The 24,406-nt window shown below is 38.0% G+C and overlaps 2 protein-coding genes across 2 annotated transcripts; one reads left to right on the top strand and one right to left on the bottom strand.

Annotated features, from left to right (window-relative positions):
• Positions 1-672: 672 nt before the first annotated feature.
• On the bottom strand, positions 673-12,432 carry hpd (4-hydroxyphenylpyruvate dioxygenase). The gene is made up of 14 exons (NM_001078908.1): positions 12,415-12,432; positions 11,622-11,648; positions 10,432-10,494; positions 8,940-9,044; positions 8,782-8,824; positions 7,578-7,660; positions 7,411-7,500; positions 6,644-6,747; positions 4,485-4,562; positions 3,520-3,682; positions 2,448-2,519; positions 2,244-2,366; positions 1,872-1,988; positions 673-1,421 (listed from the first exon to the last, which is right to left on the bottom strand). The coding sequence occupies exons 1-14, from the start codon at positions 12,415-12,417 to the stop codon at positions 1,311-1,313; spliced, it is 1,182 nt and encodes a 393-aa protein (NP_001072376.1). The 5' UTR covers positions 12,418-12,432; the 3' UTR covers positions 673-1,310.
• Positions 12,433-17,287: 4,855 nt separating this feature from the next.
• On the top strand, positions 17,288-24,406 carry psmd9 (proteasome 26S subunit, non-ATPase 9). The gene is made up of 6 exons (NM_001016559.2): positions 17,288-17,445; positions 17,813-17,915; positions 18,191-18,384; positions 21,722-21,823; positions 22,344-22,432; positions 24,139-24,406. The coding sequence occupies exons 1-6, from the start codon at positions 17,326-17,328 to the stop codon at positions 24,164-24,166; spliced, it is 636 nt and encodes a 211-aa protein (NP_001016559.1). The 5' UTR covers positions 17,288-17,325; the 3' UTR covers positions 24,167-24,406.

The following is a 24,406-nucleotide window of genomic DNA, read 5'->3' as shown; positions in this document are numbered from 1 at the left end:
GGGACGCATCGGCCGGTTTTAAATTGATCGCTTGGCCCTAGGGTTACTTAGGGGGGGTCACAGGATTTGGGGGAAGCACTGTGCATGATGTCACTTCAGCGATGTCGATGCGTGTTACGTTACGCGCACAACATAGAGGCATATTTAGGTTCGGTGCCTAGAGCAGCACAGGACTTAAATACACCCCTGTTGGTGTCCTTGCCAAGTGAGTGGATCTTACAGTGTATGGGCCACCTTTAAAATCCAGAATCTGATCAAACCACACTGCAAAGGGCTTATTTATGAACACAGGTGCTAAACAGCACAAAAACATGTTCCTGATTTAGTTTTAGTTTTGATCTGTCTGCTACCAGTTAGAAAATGAAAAATCTGGTTGGGCAACCACTATATAGCAATTTAACATTTATTTTAGTCAACTGGCCCCTGCAAACTTCCATAGATGTTCAATACTTAAATATTGTGACTTGGAAAACAATGGAAGGTGGTTAATTCTATGAATGTAACTCTACCATGCACAGTAACAGGGGGTCTTTTTTGGAAGAAAATAGAATTTAACTCTGTGGCACCTTCAGAAGGGGAAGGGGGCAGGAACTGATGACAAGGACTAATAGGTGAAAGCAAAATGGCTTTCACAAAACATTGATCTGAAGCCAATGGAAATTAAACAACAAATCATTGCAATACAGTTTTATTGTAGGAAACAATCATACCTAATATTGTGGGTTTTCATGTAAGTGTGTTATTGCATCACCCATATATAACCAATTATACAAACTTCCTGTGAGCAATGTCCCCTTAAAGCTGCACACTCACCTGTTCCCATGAGCGAAAACAATAAATGCTTGATATTACAATAAGAGATAAGATCTATGCAACATGAAGTGAGCATTTACTAACAAGTGTGCTTAGAACCTATGATACCCAGACACTACTTTAACAAGTTGCTCAATTGACCAATTACATGAGTTCAGTTTGATAAAACTCAGAGAGAATGCTAAATGCAGTCACTGTCTACAGTTAGAAAATATTCCATTAATTCCATTCAATATTGTGGTTTACATGGATAAATGAGCTGGTGCTGAATGGCAATGTAATGTTGCTGTACTGTCAAGTTTAAAGAGCTATTTGCAATCACTAGCATCCAAAGTACTGCATAGTCTTGGCACCATTTTATACATGCCAGTATTCACCTTTAAAGAAGAAAACACTATATATTCCCAGTGTGCATTTCATTTATCATACATCTTCCTATTTAAAGAGAATTCTGGAATGCATAATAGTAAGTAAATTTTTAGCATTGGCTTCCAGTCCTACAGAAATTCCAGATCTCCATTTGGCGTCAGAGCTGTAAGATTTCCCCGTGCAGCCTGGTCTGCTTCAATAGCTTGAAATAAGGATTTAAAATTTCCAGCTCCAAAACCCTGAAATGCAAGATCGCATATGTTCTATGATTTTCTTCTCCTTACACACTGCATTGTTTTACGTGACATTCAACAAGAAAACAAAAAGCAAACAGTGATAATATACAAAAGATAATGCCAATATTATAGATGTGTAAGTATAGAGTCTTGAGAGGTGGGCAATAAGATTGAATACAGTGTGCGAGTATAGAGCCCTGAACGGTGGGCCATAACCGTGTGAATATAGGGTCCTGAGAGATAGGCCATAAGAGTTAATTCATTGTGTGAGCATAGAGATCTGAAAGGTGGGCCTTAACTTTGAATTTAATGTGTGAGCAAAAAGTTCTAAGAGGTGGGCCATAAGCCTGAATTAAATGCGTGGGTATAGACTCCAGAGAGGTGGGCCATTTATTTCGGAGTCCTGAGTTTTTTAGGTGCGAACAAATAAATACATATAACCAAGATGTATACCTGGTGATTATGACGTTGAATGACTTCAAAAAATAGAGTTGGCCTGTCCTGAACTGGTTTTGTAAAGATCTGCAGCAGATATCCATTATCATCGTAATCCACCAAAATCTTTAGTTCCTACAATAGAACAGAAATACATAACCAGGTCTGATCCCTGCAAATAGGTGTTGAAAAGGCATGCAACTGGTTGCTTAGCAATGCACCAAAATCAAGATTCACTTTGCAGTGGGGGCAACTACCTGCACTTTTTGCATGATTGTGATTCAGCCAAACTGGATTTGAGTTATAAAAGTCATGTGACTTTAAAGCATTGGTTTCTTTTTCAGATTATGCAGTTTTGGGGGGATTTTGCTCAAATTGTGATATTCTAACCTCCAATTTGTCAATATCTTCAGCAACTTTGATCTTGGCAGTTTTGAGATTCTCTCGGAGGGTCTGGTAATAAGCAGAAGGCACTGACATGAACTCCATGCCTCGCTCTTGTAAATTGGAAACCTGCAGAAGAAGATGTTGTTACTCATATTCACCAAACAACAGTTTTCTTTGGGCTCATATGGACAACCAAGATAAACTTACTGCAGTAATTATGTCGGATGTATTGAGAGCAATATGCTGGACTCCAGGGCCACCATAATAATCAACATATTCCTATAACATAGAAAACTCTTGCTTACAATAATTTTACATACACAGGTTACATAATATACAGTAAATTAGATCAGAGGGCCCTGCTCACAAGAGCTTATAATATAAAGTAACACTAGATGGTACAGACACTGGCACTGATCACAACTACAGGGAAATGCAAGAAGTGGCTTTAGACACCAGTACCTAAACTGAATCGTGTCTATGTGTCTAAAACTGAGTTTGTAAATGATCCCTATAATGCTGAATGCTGGCAGACAAATGTAATTCCTTTCTGTTGAGAAGCAGCAATGGTACTGTGGCACAGCACTCAGACCTGTTTTGTGCACTGGCACCGACGGGCTGGCCTGAGGGCAGAAGGCAAAGAAGAAGGATTGTGGATATGTTATTTATGTTGCCGGGCAATAACATAAACATATATGATATATTTGATATAGATAGATAGATAGATAGATGATAGATAGATAGATAGATAATAGGGAGGGCTGGGAAGTATCATTACACTGTGTAGCAATTTGCAATTTATATTTTCTACCAAAGGCGAGTTAGTCCCTTCTGAGGCTTGGGTACAGGGAAAATGCTGTTTTTCCCTTATGCTAAAACCAGTCTTTTACATTCCTTTTCAGTGTGGTTGAATGCCAATTTAGAGGGACAGTGGAATCAACCTCATCCAGTCTCAAGATCCCTGACCCAACACCTTAAGTCAGGGTTGGGCTACCAGTGGCCCACTAATGTTGCTGAATTACAACTTCCTGCATCCCACTGACAGCCAAAGGTTCCACTGCACACAGGGTTAGAGCAAGGCAGGAGATAATATCAATAAGTGAAAACACAGGCTGTAAAAGTTTGCCAGGTGGGAATTCTACTACTCTCTACTTACTTGCAGTGATATGTTAGGCCCATATATATCAAATTGTGAACTGTATTTTCATGCTTTGGTAATTATGACCCTAAAACTTTTGTTGTGCAGTTTCTTTATATATCAGACCTGCCTGCAAAGTACCTGTATCTGAGACCTTTTCTTCCCTGGTGCAGGCTCATTTATTGGCATTTTGATTGTTTCCTCATAATTAGCAACCACAATAGAACGAAGGGCACTGAACTCTGTGTGAAGCTGCTTGTCATCCACGGACCAGAAACGATGAAACAAGAGGGCTTTTTGGTACCTGCAGAATAAAATAGAAGAAGATAATGAAACTGGAACAGAAACTTACAGGGTGTACAGTTGGACTGGATTCTCTAAGACAACGCTTTCCAACTTTTTCTATATAGTGAATCATGTTTCTAATTTACCAAACATTAGGGGTTGTATTATATGTTAAGATGTCTGTGGGACTATTGTACATTTGGGGTCATAAAATTCCCACCAAGGGCCACATTCATCCCACTGTTATGGTTTTTTCTAGGGAGCAAAATAAAATCTCTTATAGCAATAAAACCTGCAGACACCTGAGCCTGTGACACATTGATTAAAAAAAATGCATTTAATCAATTTAACCAATTTGGCAAGTGTGAGGGTGATTGTGATTTGCCACTGTCTGGGTTAGGGGCAGCAGTCAAAACACCATTTTGTTACCAAGACCATTAAAATGCTTGTTTATTTAAACTAGTACACTTAGGTCAATAACACAGAGGGTGACTTTAGTGCCATGTTCTTAGGTATGAAACATGACATACCCCCAAAACCTACCCATCTGACTTCCATTTAAATTCCCTACAAGCTCTTTTGAAAACATGGAAGTCCATAAATCCAGGCAACTGTAGCCTAACCAGCACTTGCACAATAACTTGCAGGCAATTTACGATGTCATTGAATAAGTATTCAGGGGCTTTGGCACCATATGTTTGGGTTTGAGCTCAAATTGCTCCTGAAATCTCTCTGTGTACTATGGCCTTTACATCACATTTTATACATCCTCTGCATTTTTATGTTTATAGATGTGTAAAGTAATGTGCATAAGAACTTACCAATCTGCAACTGAAACCATTTCATCATCAGGCTGGTTTCCTACTATATGGTCTATGAAATTCAGTTTGCAATCTGGGCTATAATGACAGAAAAGAGAAACGACATGCAGTTCTTGGCTATGAAACTCTACTGTCAGGCTTAATGCAGTTATTAATTGTCATAAAATCCTGGTGTGAAACTAAGGTGGATCCCAAATTTGTCAATGGCTGGGGTATTTCCACTGCTAAGTTTTTAATTGTGAACTGAACCCACCCTTGTTAAGCCATTTGGTTGACTTGGTTGGTACTGCCAAGTGTTTTTTTTCTGTAATGGGTCTCATTTCTTTACATTGGTGCTAAACTGCACCAGTACTATAACAGCTTGAGCTCCATCTTCTGAAAAATAATTGCACCTAATAACAATTAGCATACATGCAGGGCTGGAACTAGGGGAAGACAGAAGAGGCACCTGCCTAGGGCACAATGGTGGGGGTGCTAGGCAGGCACCCCTTTTGCCTACCTGTAGTCTGGGATATCTTACCCCCACCGCCACTGGTCACTGCCCTCCGATATTATGGTGCAAGAGTGCACACTGGGGGGTAGGGTGTGAGGTGATGGCCGGGTTGCCTAGGGTGCCTGGCCACCTTGGACCGCCTCTGTATATGTGAGACAAAGCAATACACTTTAAATTTGTATTTGGGAGAAAGGATTATTTCTTCCAACTACTAAAACCATTTACATATTAAATAAACTGAATGGGATTGCAACCATTAGAGTTTTATGCAGCTTAGTTACCATCAAGTATAAAATAATGTTTTATTATAACCAATATTCCCTAAACATACCAATAAATTGTGGTGTGAACACTGTTTTAATAAGTGCACACAAAATATTTTTATTTGCACATGCAGCCAAAAAGAAATTAGAGGGAACATTGATTATAACAGAGATTAATGAGATCATTTTTTAAAATAAGAATTATTTGTTTAAAATGGACTCTATGGGAGATGGCCTATCTGGATATTGAGTTTTTGTTAAAGGGATCCCAGGCCTTTAATGTTATAATACCAAAATAGCTTTCCCAGCAGCATTAAATATTTTATAGCATAATATTCTAAAAGAGGAGAGTAAAAGGCTAACATGACTAAAAAGCAGGATGTTTACATCAGGAGTATATGCACAGTCACCACCTGACTCCTAAGCAAAAAGTTTATTTTAAAACAGGAATATCTGCTTTAGCCCAAGAGCACACAGTGAGATGCCCAGGTCCAGGTACTTGACTTTAAGTCGTACACAGAGCCTTAAAGGAACAGTAACACCAAACAATGAAAGTGTATAAAAGTAATTACAATATAATGTACTGTTGCCCTGCATTGCTACAACTGGTGTGTTTGCCTCAGAAAGATTACTATAGTTTATATAAGTTAGCTGCTGTGTAGCCATGGGGGCAGCCATTCAAAGGAGAAAAGGCACAGGTTACTTAGCAGATAACAGATAAACCCATTATATGGGGCTTATCTACTAGTAATCTGCTATGTAACCTGTGCCTTTTCTCCTTTTTTACAGCTTGAATGGCTGCCCTCATGGCTACACAGCAGCTTATTTATATTGTAGCTTTTCTGTAGCAAAAACACCAGTTTTTTTTGCAGAGCAACAGCACATTATATTTTAATTACTTTAAAACACTTCAATTTTTTGATGTTACTGTTCCTTTAAAGTTAAAGGCTCTGTGTGGGAGTTCATGTTACCTAAATAACCTCATGGATAAAACACCACAGGTAAGGAGTTTACTGTGCTTTTTAGGGTTACCATCTCACCCCATTAAAAGAGGATACATATAGAATACACATGCTGCAAGTTGGATGCATGACTGCACACAAATCCTTGATCCAAGCATCCAACTTGCAGCATGTGTGTTAATAGGTGTCCTCTTTTAAAAGGGTTGGTTCGAAATCCCAACTTCTTTTCTAATTTTTTTTTATTCATTACTTTAACTAAGTAAAGACCTCCAACACAAAAATAAATATGGATTATAAAAGAATGACGTTACATTATCCCCTTAACCAACAAAACCAGTCATCCTTCTGCAATAAGTAAATAAGAGTTTCTCTCTCCCTGCTGAATACCAACAGGGCTGGCATACAGCACAACTAGAGCTATGAAGATAAGTTAAAACTTACAGTTTTGGTAGCAGAGGATCTTGAAACAGAGGAGGTTCATAACCAGGTAGGAATATACCATTGTAGCCCAATTTTTCCACTAAAGTGTGGGTTGTATCTCCATACTGGGGAGCACAAAAGATATTTTTGACATGTAGTTATTAAATACAATATAGTGGGTTCACCCTGTTGGTGTTTGGAGCAGCAGCAAGGGGGAAGCTCAGCCTGAGCCTATTTGTTCTTCTAGATAAAGTAAGAAAATTCAGAGAGCTGATTGGGGTGAAAAAGAAAAATATAAGCAAACAGTAATGGATAGGGGAGCACAGGATAAAAAGGACAACAGGGCTATAGCAAAACAAGGGGGGCACAATACAATACATAAAAAATAAGGTGACCTTTTGTGGACAAAAGCAATATCAATCAACAGTGTCCAACCATCAACTCTCCATTCCAACAAATTTCAAGGCCTCTAACTGCAAGTGGCATTCTGGGGGTTGAGGCGCAACAAAAGCTGTAGGCTGAATATCCCTGACATAAACACACAAAGTCTAACAATTGTTGAGCAATATAATAAATCATTATTGTACTTTTACCAACTGTCTCCTGTATGGTGGTATGGAGAGAAGGAGAATGAAAATAAAACCCCCAGGGAAGGAAAGAAGGGAGAAGAGAAAGAGAACAGCAGTGTCTTAGCAAGGGCAGATAAAATAGGGTGCAGGCCTCCAGATGAACTTCAACTCTCAGAAATTGGTAATTACTTTTTGGTGAGGAAATTAGACTTTTCTTACCGTCTGGACTATAGCAAACTTCACTTTGCCAAATTTGTCCTCTTCAACCCATGGCTCCTTTACTATGACAGCTCCTCTCTGTCTGGCTTTCTGTACAAAAAGACCAGTTACATGGGCATTTACTAGTTTCATGGCAAGGACCATCCATACTGACAGAATTTAATTACCTGAACAAGGAATTCACAGTCCTCTACTTCAAATGCTACATCTTTTACGCCATCACCATGCTTCTGTAGATGGGCTCCAAATTCTAGAAAAATTACCATATGGGTAATGTCAAGGGTCGTTTATTAAGGGGCGGCTATTCCCTTTAGGACCTCCCTAAAGACAGCACTTAACTATTTAACCTGTGAACTATGACTTGTAATTAAGTTGTTATCAGTATTATATTTTTTCTATGTCCCTTCTTTCTAAAAAATGAAATACTAATATTTGCTTTGTGCCTGAATATTGTTTAAGTATTATAAACACAGTGATAGTTGCAGATACTATAAAAGGGGGTAAAGACCCCCTTATAAATCCTTGACCTCTTGCCAGTAAACTTCCCATAAATTAGACAGTAATCCTGTGTGAAGCTAAGTAATCTCTATTACGCTTTTTAGACGCTTTTTTAGTGCTACTGGGAACAGAAACAAAGAAGGCTGTATAGGCCATTAAAGGTCAAGGCAACACAAAATTTTTTTGCCTAATAAAAGAAAACAAAATGCTGCTTTCAATAGCAATTACATTTACAAATAACTTTTAAAGCGCTACAAATTTTTAATTACATTACATTACATTAACATTTATTTATAAAGCGCCAACATATTCCGCAGCGCTGTACAATAAGTGGGTTACATACATTGGACATACAGAGTAACATATAAAGCAATCAATAACCGATACAAGAGGTGAAGAGGGCCCTGCCCAAAAGAGCTTACAATCTACAAGGAGAAAGGGTTGAGACACAAGGTGTGGGAATGGGCATGACCAGAGTTGTGAGAGGTGGGGCACAGGGTATTGCTAAACTAGATTAGGGTAAGCTTCTCTAAATAAATGTGTTTTTAGAGATTTCTTGAAGGCAGAGAGATTGGTAGAAAGTCTGACAGTTTGTGGGAGCGAATTCCATAGAAGGGGGGCAGCCCTTGCAAAGTCTTGAATGCGAGTGTGTGAGGAGGGAATGAGAGAGGAGTTGAGGAGCAGGTCAGTAGAGGAGCGTAACAAGCGGGTTGGATGGTACCTATTATTATGAATTATTTCATATTGGAAAATTGCTTAGAATTATGCTTTCTTTTATTATGCAAAAAATTATTTTTGGGGTTGACATGCCCTTTAAGCCATGTTTTACTGCACTGAAACAACACCAGCTAACTAGTGATTGAATGGCCTTACCTTCATTTCCAGGAGTAAGTGCAGATACAAACAGAAGTATAATCTGCACAGAAAGGATAGAAAGGAACAATGTCAAACATAGCACTGCTTCCATGAAATGTAAAAACTTTAAAAGATTACTATCAGGCTAATGTATATGCATTGGCATGTGGGTATACCTTGTCCTGCTTCACAACATGGGTTACCAGCTTCCGGCTGCCAGTCTCTAGACCTTTATATGCCAATGGCTCGAATCCCAGTTTATTGCAATAAAAAGAAGCTGCCTGTGACACAGAAATTGATGCAAATCAACTAATGAAACACAATAGCATTCTAAGGGAAATCAGTAATAATGTAACAAGCCATACAGAAATGAGGGGCCCCTGGCACTGCAGGAGAGCTAGGGCCAAAATCTGTGGGAATAATGAAACAATCCAGGGATGTTCAACCTGTGACCTTTCAGTGTAGTTCAACTACTACATGCTCTGGAGATCCACATCCCTGAAGCACAATTATGAAATCATAGTTAAGCAATTTAGAAACTTTTATTTTATATAGGGGATCCTGTGATTGGAATCATTTCCTCTGAAACATGACTAGTCTTTTATTTAACAACCTTTCTATAGCAACAGATTCACTAGGCTACACTACTGACAATATTTATTTTTTGGAAAAACTAGCACTTTTACCCTATTTTAAGAACTTTAAGCCCAAAAATAGGATTCAAGGGTAATCCATTCAATCTCAGGATTTCTGCATATACTTAATATGTATTTTATACCCTGCATGTGGAGGCAATGGTCTGCAATCCTGTGACCCTGTCTGGTTTTGGTACTTTAAAGGGGTGGTTCACCTTAAAGTTAACTTTTAGTAAGTTATAGAATGTCCTTTTCCTAGCAACTTTACAATTAGTTTTCAATATTTATCTTTTATAGTTTTTAATTATTTTACTTAATCTTCTACCAGCTTTCAATTGACAATTTCAAGTGACAATTTTATTGTTATTGTTAGTGTTTATTATTTACCATATTATGCAGGCCCTCTCCTGTTTATACCCCCAAATCTGATTGAAATCAGTGCCTGGTTAATAGGGTAAATAAGACCTAACCATGTAGCTGCTTAAATACCAAACTGGAGAGCTGCTGAACAAATAGCTAATAACTGAAAAGCCATAAAAAATAAAGACCAACTGCAAATTGTCTCAGACTATTAATGTCTACATCTTGCTAAGAGTTCAATTACAAGTAAACTACCTCTTTAACTCACAGCCTTGTCTCTATATTAATGTGTGTTCTCTGAGGCATTTTGTGCCTGGATTACACTGTTGATTTTCTGCAGATTTTTAGGGAGGTATGAGAACCAGGATAATATTCTCTGAATTGTCTTCTGAGTTCGTACAGTAGTTGATCCTAAAAACTACTGTCCTTAGGAGACCCATTTGGCACATCCAATCTCATAACAGTTGAGTCGCAGCCTGCATCTGTGACAGGAGAGCACCACATGTGGTGCTGAATTTAAGTGGAACCAGATTCTTACAGAGCACAGATCCTCCCCTCCACCATCCAATCGCAGTGTACATAATTTTGAGGCTGGATCTCTGATGTAACACATTTTTTTAATTCCATTTTAACGATTCAGTACAAGAAAAAAAAAACAAAGTGGGAGACTTACTTGTTTTGCATTGCTAACCCACAGTGTTACAGAATGGAAGCTGAGAAATCTGCCTTGTTCATGCTAAGAAAAAAAGGAAATTGATTAATATTATTTCTACTGACATGGAAATGATTTGGGATTAATTAATCAAGCAATGCCATGAGATCTATAGATTTCTGCTGCGATATAACGTTTGGCTGGAAAGGTTTCCCAGGTCTAGTAGCTCTGAAACAGCTAACCAGTAAATGCCATTTGAGCATTAGTTTGATTTCTATAACCAGACCTGTAGCAAAAATTTTAACTTTTGCATTACCCATTATTTAAGTCTATACAGTTGAAATATGGACATAAGGACATGTGTTTTAGCCTGCACAGGAGCCTTTTTCTGGATTAAGCTAAGTTCTGTGGTGACTAACAAAGCAGCTATATTCATGTACATAAAAAGTGCATAATTTTGGGGTCATAAAGCTGTGTCTATGACTTCACCTGGCCCCCTAAAAAATAGGTTAAGAATCCCTGGTCTATTAAGAAGAATGCATAAAAGTTTGCAAAATTAACAAACTGTAATTCAAAGCAGCTTTCCAATATGATAATAAGTATAACTGCTATTGAAAGCAGCATCTGTCTGACTTTGATTCATACAAGGTTAACTTCTCCTACATTGTGTCAGAACCAGCACTGCAGAATGGGTCAACAATATACTGCAACTGCAGCTAACTTTACAACTACTGCAAATGTGAAACAAATACATTTTGGAAAATTGCTTAGAATTACAATTTGTTTTATTATGAAAAATGTGTTGTTTTTTTTAATTTAACTCTTGCAGTTACTGCAGAGTATTGTTTTGAAATGTAGAAACCTTAGCTAAGGCAAGCTAAATAGCAGCTCCTACAGATATACATATAAAAATATGTATAAATGCAATTATTCAGAAAAGGAATTTTCTGAGCTCAATTAGCTGTTCTTTATTTAAGGGAAAGATAGTGAAGGAGAAACGCTACAAAAAAGTTTGACAAATAGGTAGAAAGTAAACAAAAATACAATAGGAAGAAATTAAATGTTCACTGAGCATATTAATATGTTTGTAGAGGAAGAAATTAAATGTTCACTGAGCATATTAATATGTTTGCATAGATATGAAAAGAGATATTAAGAAATGTCAGGAGACTAATGACAAAATTTTCATATTTATGCATTCAGAGGTATACCTTTTCTCCTTTGTCCGTATAGGAAGTCTATAAAAAAATTTCAGATAAATAATAATTAGAATACATAAAACAGAAAAAACAGGCCAATAATCAATAAGTGCTATTTGTAGCATGCCAGACATAGCAGCGCTCAGCCTGCAATAATTCAGCTGACTGAAGGAGCAGAAGTTACTTAATAGTTGGTAGGAATAATCATAACTTGATTGTTAATGCAGTTATCACTATTCACTACAGAATAAAACATTTACTAGTAGAAATTGTTTTTTGCGCTTGTCAGTGGAACGTATATTTCTGAAATTGGCACAGAGCTTTGAGATGACCAAAAAAAAAATAAATGGAACCTGAATTACCCTTTTCCTTCAAAGGAATGTTACAATATGTATTACAGCATTTCTTTGCCACAAGATATAGATATCTGCTATTATTACCTAACAGCAGGGATTTTTTTCTGCCTGATGATTGCATATCCCTTCCCTAAAGTGTTCCAGTCTGCCTGAGGATCCTTATGAACTCCTGAGTGTTGCTCTGCAGTAGCTGGAGCTCTGCATATTCCCTGCCTCTGCTCCCCTCTGTCTCTGACTGTATTATATGGAATGGAAAACATCATTCTATCAGTTTACTATTCTTTTTGAACACAACACAGACCTGTATGTTCAAGGTAAATCACTGCCTTTATAGCCCCTGTACTTAATCCTTTTTATGCCATGCCATTCAGCTGGAATGCCGATGCCACAAACACACTGAATAACTAAAAAGCGTCATTTGCATTGGCATAAAGGCCATAGATACTTACCATCTCTCCTGATTCAGTCCTATATTTGCAGTGAGAAAGCCTGATATAACAGGAATGTTGTTGGAGAAATGCTTCATATAGGGCTGGAAAAAGTTACACCCCCTCTGTGCCCCACCTTTTGCTTTGTAATGTGAGGCACTGGGTCTGTCCCTCATGTTTATTACATCGTGTTGTATAGCTTTCCTTAGATCTTTATTATGCTGTAGCAATATATATATATATTATATATATATATATATATATATATATATATATATATATATATATAACTGAGCTGAATCATGACCCTTCTGCATTCAGGTGCATGCCTATTGAACATGTACCCAGACATATGGGAGGGGGGGGGGATCAGAATAAAAAACTTTGGAAAAGAGGTGTACAAGGTTAAAGGTTTGCAGATCCTTGGATGCATATTTAACTTGACTTGTAAGCCATTAATTCTTATTATATGATATATATACAGTAAACTCCTACTCCTCCTAAACTAATTTATTAGGTTTAAAAATAGATATAGACTGTACAGACAGAGATCTATTTAATAAACTCTTTTGTCTGATGATATAATTTATAGCATAAGTAACTTACTGACATCCATAGTTCATTAATAATTATAATAATAATTAATAATAATAATTATTCTTACTTTTTAGTGCTGTCATATAATGCTCTTCACAAGATATAAGGGGCCTAACATTTGATTGCACTTCACTTTTCAAGTTGCGCAGTTTAGCAGGTATATATTTATTCCAAGAATATACATTTTTAGCATCAGCGGATTAACAGCAACTAATGTATCAATAAATCAGTCGCTCTGTTACATACTTTAATGAACCTATGGTGAGGAATGTATCAACGTATGTATCAGATTGTACCAGTTTAAAATATTAGTGATCTGGCTAACCAAGCTGCTACAAAACCAAATTATTTTTAAAACTTAAATTTGTGAAGGTGAACTTCCCCTTAAACAAATACCTCCTTTTTGAACATTAGTTTAATGAATAGGGCTTATGCTGAACATACTCATGAGAAATCTAACGCTGACTTTTGCTTGTGATGTAACTCTAGATCTGCCCTACAGAATACAATAATATGGTAAGAAGTTTTGATCTGCTACTGAATTGGATTGTTTGGCCACACCTGTCCTCTGCTTGTTACCTGAATGTGACTAGCCCTCCTAAGGTGGCCATACACAAGCTGATTTTTTACTTTAAAATGACTGAATGATGATTCCAGAATGATCCGATAATATCGTTAACTTATCGTATAGTTGATGGTGTACGAACAATTGTCAGGGTCACTAATCGGGCCGACATTTTTGCCCAAAATTATTGCGACAAAATTGATCAGCTGGGTTTAAACATTTTTGTTGTTCAGTGATAAAATCTGCCAGTTGGTGTGAGTGCCCGACATTTGTTGTTGAACGATTGTTCCCTGCACATGTCATAATTGCCAGCGGAAGTCACACAAACGTTCTTTGTGGAACCTTAATTTGCAGAGTTCGCTTGTATGTGAACGCTACATATTACATAACCTTTAATAAAACATGTTTTTTGGATAATGCAGCAAGTTGCAACCATTTCCAAAATGCTGGCAAAACTACTGGTAGAGTAGGGTATGGCACACACAGGGGCAGAAGTATGGCACACACAAAGCTTAGGGCAGACAGGGGTAAATACTGCTTCCGAATACAATGACATCTTTTCATATAATTGTTGTCCATAGAAAACATATCATATGGCAAACCAATCGTCAAACAATTGTGTACCGATTCGATTGTTCATCGCAGAACAAGTGAAATCAGCTTGTGTATGTCCACCTTTACTATGCGGACCATTTACTGATAATTGTCTCTACATGTGTTTTAGCAGAGACCATTCTCAGTATTGTGTATGGCAGGGTATTTTCTGGCATTTAGTATCCGTGACAAGTAGCTGCTACTAAGTAGCTCTGTGTGTCTTCACCCTAAAAGGTGGCAACCCTACCTTTGAATTGGAATAAAATGGGAGTAGGTGTCTGTACTGTAATATAAAACAGTAAGGCTCATGTGTTGTGTATTTCCATATTTTATGTTTGTATCATTTTTACTTTAAAATAGGAACCCCCTATTCTTTTAAGCACCTGCATATAACTGGAAAGCTGCCCTCAGAGAACAGAAAATTATCCAAAGAAAAGAATGCTTAAACCAACAAGGGGCCCACGCTGCGCAAAACATGTGTGCTCCAATGATAACTGTAAAGAGGGGAGTTGCCAGTACTAAAGCTCCCATTGGATAAGAAAGTGGGATGTGTCATGAAAACTAAGGGTTTGTGATAGAACAAACACAATAATCCAGAAATCAATCCTTAATAAACAAAAAAAACCTGTAATATCTCGCCTTGGGATCAGAGATCAGAGAACTAGAAATAGAAAGTGATTAGAAAATAGTTATTGATCGTTATGACCGTGTGTTGTCAAACTATGCAGCACGAATACACAGATGCTTTAAATATCATATGGTAGCAGTTTAAAGGATTGCTGTAACAGTAAGGTTAGCCACAGAGTTCAAAACACATTAATAAGCCCTGCTGCAGACTTTCATGTCCAGGAATGCATTTCCTGTGTCAGTATTAGTTCCCCTTTCCATATTATCTGCACAAATCTGTACTTCATTATGGCAAAGCTCTGGTACATAATACACATATACAACCAGGGGAGCATTGAAAGCCAAAGGAGGCTCCTTGATATAGAACCATAGAACATTTGTAGTGTAATGGAGTTGTAAGCAATTCAACACAGCAATTCTCTTCTGGGATCACTAGAAGAGGAACAAATAAAGAAATAAGGTGGAATGACATTAATATGCTGGTTGTAGTATTATGGTTAAGGCACTTTAGTTCTCCTGTTACAAACAAACATCTAGAAACAAATAACTTATACAGTTGCTTGGTTGGTAAAAATTATGACCAATGCTTGTTCTTTATTCCAAAAGAGTAACATTCAGAGCTTCTGTCATCACTGCAGTATTAATATTATATAACTGAACCACAGTCATTATTATGATAATGTATATTTTATATCAATGGCTACAAGGGGAATCATAATCTATAGATTTATTGGTTATGCTAACACCTGTGCTAATTTCTACCCATAAATGGCTGCACCTTCTTTGATACATGACAACAAATCATTATTTTTTTGGCCTCATTCACCACACTGAGCACATGCTGCATAAAAGTTGTACAAAAACAAAAGTTTGCACAGACAAATAGAGGGTTGGACTCTATTTATGGGCCCCCAGCCTCTTGATAGTGTTTTTTTGTCATCTATTGCTACAATGGAGGTGATTCTTTCTTTGTCTTCTTTTTTTTTTTTGAGAAAATGGTTCTTTCTTTAGGTGATGTACAAATATTATGTGATTTAAAATGATAACAGTGAGCAACACTTGCTGATGTCTTGAGTTTTATTAAGTGGAGATTAAAGGACATGTCAACCCAAACAATGTTTTTGCCTAATAAAAGAAAATATAATTCCATAATTCTAATTAACTTTGCAATATACATTAATTAAAATTTTGTAATGGTTTTTAAGTTACTAGTATATATAATTTCTGTTAAAAGCAGTTTTGTCCTTTTCTGTTCCCTGCCCTGGTGGCACTGGCGTTTGAAACAATGTAACACAAGGCACCGGATTGACAGACCTGACTTGCTGGAGGAGACTGGCTTTTGTAACATTGTTTAAAAAATCATAACCAGGAGTTCAGCAAATGCTGCTTTCAATAGCAATTACATTTACAAATAACTTTAGAAGAACTAATGGTTTTAATAAATTCATATTGGAAAGTTGCTCAAAATGATGCCTTGTTTTATTAGGCAAAAAATTATTTTTTGGGTTATGTCCTTTCAAAGGATACTATCATGATTTTTATGGTGTACTTTTTATTTCTAAATTACACTGTTTACATAGCAAATAATTCACTCTACCATTAAATTTTATTATTGAACCAACAAATGTATTTTTTAAGTTGTAATATTGGTGTGAAGGCGGCCATCTCAGTGCATTGTGCCTGAGTCTGAGCTTTCAGAAGGAGCCAGCGCTACACATTAGAACTGCTTTCAGCGGAACATTTTTCGGCTTCAACATGGTATTTGTGCATGCACATGACGCCATTTCTGGGAGCGCGTGCACATGCGCTAACGTCACTTCTGGGTATTGGGGAAGTTTTCATATCATTATTTAAAATAATATGAGCTCTGATCATAATGAAAGATTAATGAAGTGTGGCATAACTAGTATAGTTATTGGGCCCCACAACAAAACTATTTTTGGGCCCCCTACATTTTGGGAAATAAAACATCTATCATAAACATATATTGAAACTATTAATCAGTCAGTGGCCCTCATGGGATTCTTATTAGTTCTGGGTTCCCAACAAATAGCAGGGTCTGTGCTACACTATGTTTACAAAAACCGTGGAGGAAGGTCTGAGGAAAGGGTAGGACAGCATGTAGGCGTATTTGGGCGTGGTCAGAAACTACAACGTCTGGCACAAGGGGATACCAGCAGCTGCAAAATGATGTGTTCACTTTTACAAACAAGTTATTGTTAGACATCATTCTTGTAATACCCCAAAAGATGTGAAATCTACAAACTGCGTGTTTTGTGTTTTTTGAGCACAATAACATAAAGAGTAACAAGTAGTTTAACCCAATTGCTTACAAATGACCACGTCCTAAATGCGCAACAAAGTCAATCGCCTTAGCACTTCTTACATAAACACTATTTACAATTATTTTAATTCAGAATTACATTCTATTAGTTCACCGCGGAAAATCTACTTTGCGTTTTGTAAGATTTATTCCTCGTAGGTACCCGTAGATGTAGTTCTGCGCGGCTGTCGGTAGTTGTGGTGCGTCTCTGTAGTTTGCCAAAGTGATGTCGGAAGCTGCGGATCCCTGTGGATCAGAGGTTACTATGCACGACGTGGAGCTTTTGATCAGCAAGAAGGATGAGATCGAAGCCCAGATAAAGGCTTTATATGACCTTCTGCAAGATGTAAGTTGCTTCTTTAGCCCAGGGAATGGCTGTGTCATAAACATTATGCCCTCACTGCTTACACATGCTCACAGCAATACCAATAAACACAAGATTACAAAGCATTATGAAATAGTCATTTTATATTATGTTATAATATTCATTGACCCGCACAGGGGCATATCCATTTCTGCCTCTTTTCAGCTTTGTTTATTATTTTTGCCTCTGATTCTCTTATTTTTGGTAGTGGGGCCCAATCAACTAGTAGTTTTTAGTTTCAATCTCTGCTATATTGTTTGTAGTTTTTTATAGTGTTCAGTAGTCAGCGGGAAACCTGACAGGACTGGCTTCCACTAAAATAATAACTGAAATCTTTTATTTTTTTTAGCAAAAAGCAGTCGGCATGGACGAACCACTGGTTGACAGAGAAGGATACCCTAGAGCAGATGTGGATATTTACCAAGTTCGCACTGCAAGACATAATATCATCTGTAAGATCTTCAATATTAGAATTTTATAGAGGAGGGTTTCTCATACCAAAGCAATGTAAAGCTTTGGCATATACAGTATATTGATTTTGTAAATTTTTGAAGGCAGTTGAACTGAGCAGAACTTTCACTTGAAAGTGTACCTTTTTACATGAGTTGCAAATTCAGTTATTTATCCATACGGTGTGGTTAAATGGTGAGAAATCTGTATAATTATATCTATTCCATAAGTATCATATTAATGTGAAACTGGGTTTACTAACATATACTGCCTCCAGGTTTGCAGAATGATCATAAAGCCATTATGAAAGAGATAGAGGAATCTCTACATAGACTACATGCACGAGAGAAAGAGAAACGTGAGAAGGATGAAGCAGAGGCCCAGGCTGAAGCACTACAGAGTCACCAAGCACTGCCTACTGCTTTTGCTAAAGTAGATGTTGTTACCCCAGGCTCTCCTGCCAGCATGTCAGTAAGTAGTTGTTATGCTGTACTGATGAGACAAACATCATTGTTGTGTAGTTACCACCTTTTATAGTCCAATATATACCATATCATTTTACCTACAGATTTAATTTTAGATGTACCTTTTTATCTATGTATTGTAATGAACTATATGCAGTTCATATTAATAAGACAGGTCCCCAAAGCACCTAGTTGATTTCTTGGCTCTTTTTTATTGGCGCTTTCTAAATTCACTTGTATAGTTACAGCTAGTTGCATGGCCACAATAGCCACAATCCATATTGTACTCTGTAGAAATATTTGTCCACACATCACAGGATCACTTTCAAATCTACATAACAAATCAAGTTTCTTCATAATCTGCCTTCTTTTAAGTAACTTAAACACTGTGTAAATTGTCTGTTATAGACCTGTCTGATGTACACATCTCTGGTCAGACGCTAATAAAGCTGGCCATACACGCACCGATAATATCGTACAAAACCTCGTTTCTTGCGATATTCGGTGCGTGTGTGGCAACTCGGCGAGGCGACCGATATCGCAGAAGGCTGCGGGTTAAAAGATTTTGATCGGGCGCCATTGAAGGCACCTGAGCAAAATCTGCCTTCAGGGCTGAATCGACAGAAGGAGGTAGAAATCCTATTGTTTCTACCTCCATATCTGACGATTCGGCCCTGAGGGTTGGAAAGATCGAAAATCGCCATGTGTGTGGCCAGCTTTACAGTACACTATATGATGAAAAGCATTTGGACACAATGCATAGGCTAAAGTATCTTGACAACCCAACTAAAAAGACTCTGTAAAGTTTCACATTTTTTTGATGAAACATCAATCATTTTTATGGGCAAGCAGCTGCGTAGAACTCTAAGATCAGTATGCATGTTGCTGGAGTCATATAAAGATCACTAACAGTGATGAAATGTGCTTCACTATCTGGCAGTCAGACAAGTGTAATTTTGCTGTCCCAGGAAAATGCTACCTTTATGAATGGTTAATGCATATTTTTAACTTTGGTGGAGAAGTAACAATGGTCTGTATTTTTACCACATAAATAATTTATATATAAAAGAGCCCTGAATATTGTGGTTGTAATGTCATCACATATACAGTATATTAGCTTAGTGATATTAGTGATATTATTGCTTAGTGATGTAATGTGTGTCACATGACACATTTTATGATTATAGAACTCCTCTGCAACTTAAAATTTACAATAGGGTGTGCACTGTTCTCTGTATAATAACAGCCAAGGGATTCTTATCGAAACCTGAAATGAAAACAAAGTGCGGTCTTAAGCTGGCCATAGGCTGATAGATACGCTTGTAAGGCGAGGGACCAAATTAGGCTGATTAGGCTGGTCATTTGGCACCAGGCTCTATGGAGATCCAGCATAAGAGGTCTGTATTAACACACTACTGCGGTCCTTGCCCAACTTTATTTTAAAACCTGATCAATTTTTTCCCAGATATTAATCAGTAGGCCGCCTGGCAGACACCATTGTGGAAGGTCTGCGCCAGCACCTTTTATTGGCCTATGCTTGGGTAGCTTTAGTCCTTAGGCTGATGCCACACAGGACTGATTCTCAGCCTGTGGATAAACGCAGGCCAAGAATTTGGGCTCTGAAATGCAAACTTGTGTGTTTTTGGGCCAAAATCTGCTCCATGTGCCTGCACCCAGGTCAACACAATGGCCTCAGGTATAGACACAGGGAAAGAGTGATGTCAGCGTAGTGGCTAATTCTCAGGCTGTGTTTATCCACAGGCTAAAGGTGGCCACACACGTGGCGATCTGACGATGTTTCTGGTCGCACGAAACATCGTCAGATCCGCCACACACTGTTCAGGGCTGAAACAGCAGATAAGGAGGTAGAAACAATAGGATTTCTACCTCCTGCCGATTCAGCCCTGACGGGAGATTTTGGTCAGGCGCCTTCTCTGGCGCCCGATCAAAATTTTCTAACCTGGACGATCGGCGAGTCGACCGATATCAGCAGCTTCCTGCGATATCGGTCGACTCGCCGACATGCCATACACGCACCGGATATCCTACGAAACAAGGTTTCGTACGATATTATCGGTGCGTGTATGGCCAGCTTAAGAATGAGCCCTGTGTGGCATTAGCCAAGGTGATTGAATTATGTACAGAACATGTGAAAATGCGTGAATACCAATAACATGAATTAAGTGTAAAACCCCAGTATTTTGAAATGATTGTGGCTAAACACAAAATGCTTTATTCTTGACAGCACATTTATTACTTTATTTAACATAATGAAGGGCTAAGATGGTCCAGGAATTTTAGAAAGTTGCCTGTCATCTGGGTTTTATTAGTGCAATTCCTGCTCCAATAACATCTGTTAAAAAGAAAACAGACCTAGTTAGAAGAGTGCTGAGTCATACCTCCCACCCCCTATATTTCACTTTTATACACTGCCCAGCAAGGAGGCAGCTTTAGGCTTTCAGGGGGCTAAAGCCAACCACCCCCTGTGTTGCTTATGTTTTATTTGTTAAATAATAGATGAAAAACAAAAGCAACCAAACCACATGTAATATCACAAAAAACACACACACCATTACTTCAATGATTGTAAGGTTATAGCTGAAACATTTGTGGCATGTATTCAGGCAAGTCTCTGTTGCAATTTTTACACACAAATTTTGCTTTATCTTCCCAGTGTCAGTCAAGGTTTTTATAAGGTTACAGCCAACTGAATATTTGAGCCATGATCTCTCTAGCCAGTGAAGGCGGCAGGGGCCATTGGGGTGCAGGGGCCCCTGAGGCAGAAGCCCCGCTGGGCCCTGCACCCCCCAGTCTGACCCTGTCCCCTAGTATGGTAGAACCTTAAGTATAAGACATCTTTTGTTGTTTAATACTTTTGCTGCCCATGTTTACTTAGGTTTACTGGGCTTTTTGTTATACCAATGTTTTTTGGATTTTTTTTTAGTGCAACCCTTTCTTTCAGGCCTTTTGTTTTGTCTGGCCTTTCTTAGCCTATAGCAAGGTTTCAGTTAAAGAAAATGTTGCTGTGTCAGCAGCTCAACCATAGTTTTAAGAACATATAGGACAGTACCTAAATATTCACCAAATCTCACCTCAATTAGTATGCAAGTTAGATTTTAAAGGGTATGTAGGAGAGCATATTACCAATAAATAGTGTTGATCTTCTGGCTCTTTACTTGCTGAGGTGCAGCCAGATATCCCTATTTAGTATCAACAATTTCGAACCACAACCACTCTTTTCAGTTACTATTACAGTCCCATAGTCCCCATGACAGTAAAAGCACATTTTTAATTGGGGCTTTAAAATTGGGGTTTGCATTTATACTAAGTCCATTTTTTTTAAGGGGCTGCAAGTTGGAGATGAGATCATTTCATTTGGAACAGTGAACACCAGCAATTTTCAGTCTCTGCAGAATATTGCTGAAGTAGTACAACACAGTGAGGGGGTAAGTATGACGTATATAATAGAATCACTGTGATAAATTATTTATATAATGAATACAGTTGCTAAATTAAAATCTATAGTAACCACAATACACATGTGGCTCCTAAAATTTAGGAAACACTGGCATCAGCGCTGTATTTTGTCATGGTGGCACCCTAGTCACTGGACCACAGCCCAGTCAGCACATGCATAGAAAGAAGTGGCCTACTGTGCATGCACTGACCCAGACATTTAATTACCCCCTGGTCTGCCAATAGAATTCATTGGTAAGGCAGCAGGGGAGGGGTTTTTTCACACAAATTTTATTTTACTAAATAAGTACCTGAGGGCCACCCACCTAAAACTAGGCTGGGGCTCTGGAGTGCTTGTATGGTAAATATTCCCCTGACTGGCATAGTATGTCAGTTGGGTTTTGGAACATCATATACTGCCGGAGCTCCTTTATTGTGTGTTGGCATAGGATGTTGTTTCACAAAATATTATGTATTATTATTAAATCCTTGTATTTCTTTCATTTGCAGAAGCCCTTAAGCGTCTCAGTTGTTCGAAATGGGAAATTGGTGTCTTTTGCACTCACCCCTCTGCGATGGAGTGGAAAGGGACTTTTGGGGTTAGCTTACTAATAATTTGACTTGTTGCTTTAACAAATATAGAAAATATAATTGTAATCTTATATCAGAGAGAATATAAGTCATAATGTACTAAAATGGTTCTTGTGTGGATCAGTAATACAAATATAGTTATTGTGCAGACTGTAGGAGCAATGCCAGCACACAGGCAGCATAGGGCAGGCAGAGTATGGCACACACAGGCAGCATAGGGCAGGCAGAGTGTGGCACACACAGGCAGGGTAGGGAAGGCAGAGTATGGCACACACAGGCAAGGTAGGGCAGGCAGAGTGTGGCACACAGAGGCAGCATAGGGCAGGCAGAGTATGCCACACAGAGGCAGGGTAGGGCAGGCTGAGTATGGCAGACACAAACAGTATAGGGCAGGCAGAGTATGGCACACACAGCAGGGTATGGAAGGCAGAGTATGGCAGGTTTTTGCTGTACTACCACCATTAATATGGGTATGGTCATGTGATAACACGGATGTGGTTTCAAGTGGGTGTGGTTTTAAAAAGGGGAGTGGTCAAAACTGGCTTCCATTATCAGCCCTCCACCATGTAGGCCCTCTGCACCACAGAAGTTGGACAGCGCTGAGGTATGGGATTAGTTATCTGAAAAACTGTTATCTAGAAATTACAAATTACAAAAAGCATTTTAGTCAAATAATTCAAAACATTTTTTCTCTGTAATAATAAAACAGTACCTTGTACTTGATCCCATAAAAAGATATAATTAATCCTTATTGGAGGCAAAACAATCCTATTGGGTTTAATTACTGATTAAATTATTTTTTAGTAGACTTAAGGTATGGAGATCCAAATTAAAGAATGAGAGCTTGAAATCTCCAGGTCCTAAGCATTCTGGAAAAGAGGTCCCATACCTCTAGTGTTAGCACACATCATGGATCTCAACTTAATTTATTCAGTGTTCTTAATGTTTTTAATTTCTTCAGTGTTTTGGGGAACTTCATACAGTTTCTCTTCTGATTTATAGTTCCTCCCTTATATAGGCAGTTATCAATAGGTAAGCAAATAGGTTTGCTGGTAGAATACTGTAACTTAAAGGAGAAGGAAAGGTAAAAACTAAGTAAGCTTTATCGGAAAGGTCTATGTAAATACAGCCATAAGCACTCACAGAAATGCTGCACTGACTTCTCTGTGAAAAGATTTCTTGTGTCTGTAATTTATGTGCAAGAGACACGCAGCTCTTTGCTGTCTCCCCTCTCCTGCTCCCCCCTCCCTCAAGAATGCTAAGAACTCACTCCCCCCCCCTTAGGAATGTGAATCTGAGCCAATCAGCAGGAAGCTGACTCATAGTCTTACTAACTGAGCATGTTCAATTGGTCTGGGTGTCTGTGCAGGAGTGAGGCATTATGGGAACTTTCTTTACCCAGCTCAGCGTTTTTTCTTCCTCTTTGGCTTCTGATCATCTGAACAGGTGAACTATGGGGAGGCTTAAGGGCACTATTGAGACAACTGAAGGTTTGCCTGCAGCTTGAGATTAACTCTTTATTAGCCTTTCCTTCTCCTTTTTATTGGTCACTTTACAATGGTCACTTTAGGGACCATGTAACTTTAACATGAAAAATTGTAGGATAGGTAACTTTAACATACTAAATGTTATGTACATGGCCTGTAACCTGTTAATTTTTTATTTTACAATAACTACTTTTACCATTACTAATTTTTTTCTTTCTTTTTGGCAGATGCAATATAATTCCCCTGAAAAGATGATCCTGATTCTATAAAACAATTTTCACATGAAATGGACTTTCTGAGGAAAAAGGCTTCCTTATCTCAAAGATGTTCTTTTTATAGCCTAGTGTCAAGTTGCTTGAAATATAACTTCAAGTCATACAGAAAATGTCATTCCAGCACAAATGTATCATACAGTATTTTGGCTGTAATATTTCTTCCTTATTTCAGCATTTTTTCCTGATTTCTAGAGTAAAATAAAATATAATTTATAACTCT

The sequence above is a fragment of the Xenopus tropicalis genome, chromosome 1 (genome assembly GCF_000004195.4).
Source record: "Xenopus tropicalis strain Nigerian chromosome 1, UCB_Xtro_10.0, whole genome shotgun sequence".
Classification (NCBI taxonomy): domain Eukaryota; kingdom Metazoa; phylum Chordata; class Amphibia; order Anura; family Pipidae; genus Xenopus; species Xenopus tropicalis.
This window is presented reverse-complemented; position numbering and strand designations above follow the sequence as displayed.

Coding starts and splice junctions, on each gene's coding strand:
- hpd (NM_001078908.1), bottom strand. Junction 1,989..2,243: donor AAGATATTGACAAATTGGAG/GTTAGAATATCA, acceptor GTTCTATTGTAG/GAACTAAAGATTTTGGTGGA. Junction 1,422..1,871: donor TTCAACGTCATAATCACCAG/GTATACATCTTG, acceptor CTTGCATTTCAG/GGTTTTGGAGCTGGAAATTT.
- psmd9 (NM_001016559.2), top strand. CDS start 17,326: ATGTCGGAAGCTGCGGATCCCTGTGGATCAGAGGTTACTATGCACGAC. Junction 17,916..18,190: donor TGCAAGACATAATATCATCT/GTAAGATCTTCA, acceptor TACTGCCTCCAG/GTTTGCAGAATGATCATAAA. Junction 21,824..22,343: donor TAGTACAACACAGTGAGGGG/GTAAGTATGACG, acceptor TTTCATTTGCAG/AAGCCCTTAAGCGTCTCAGT.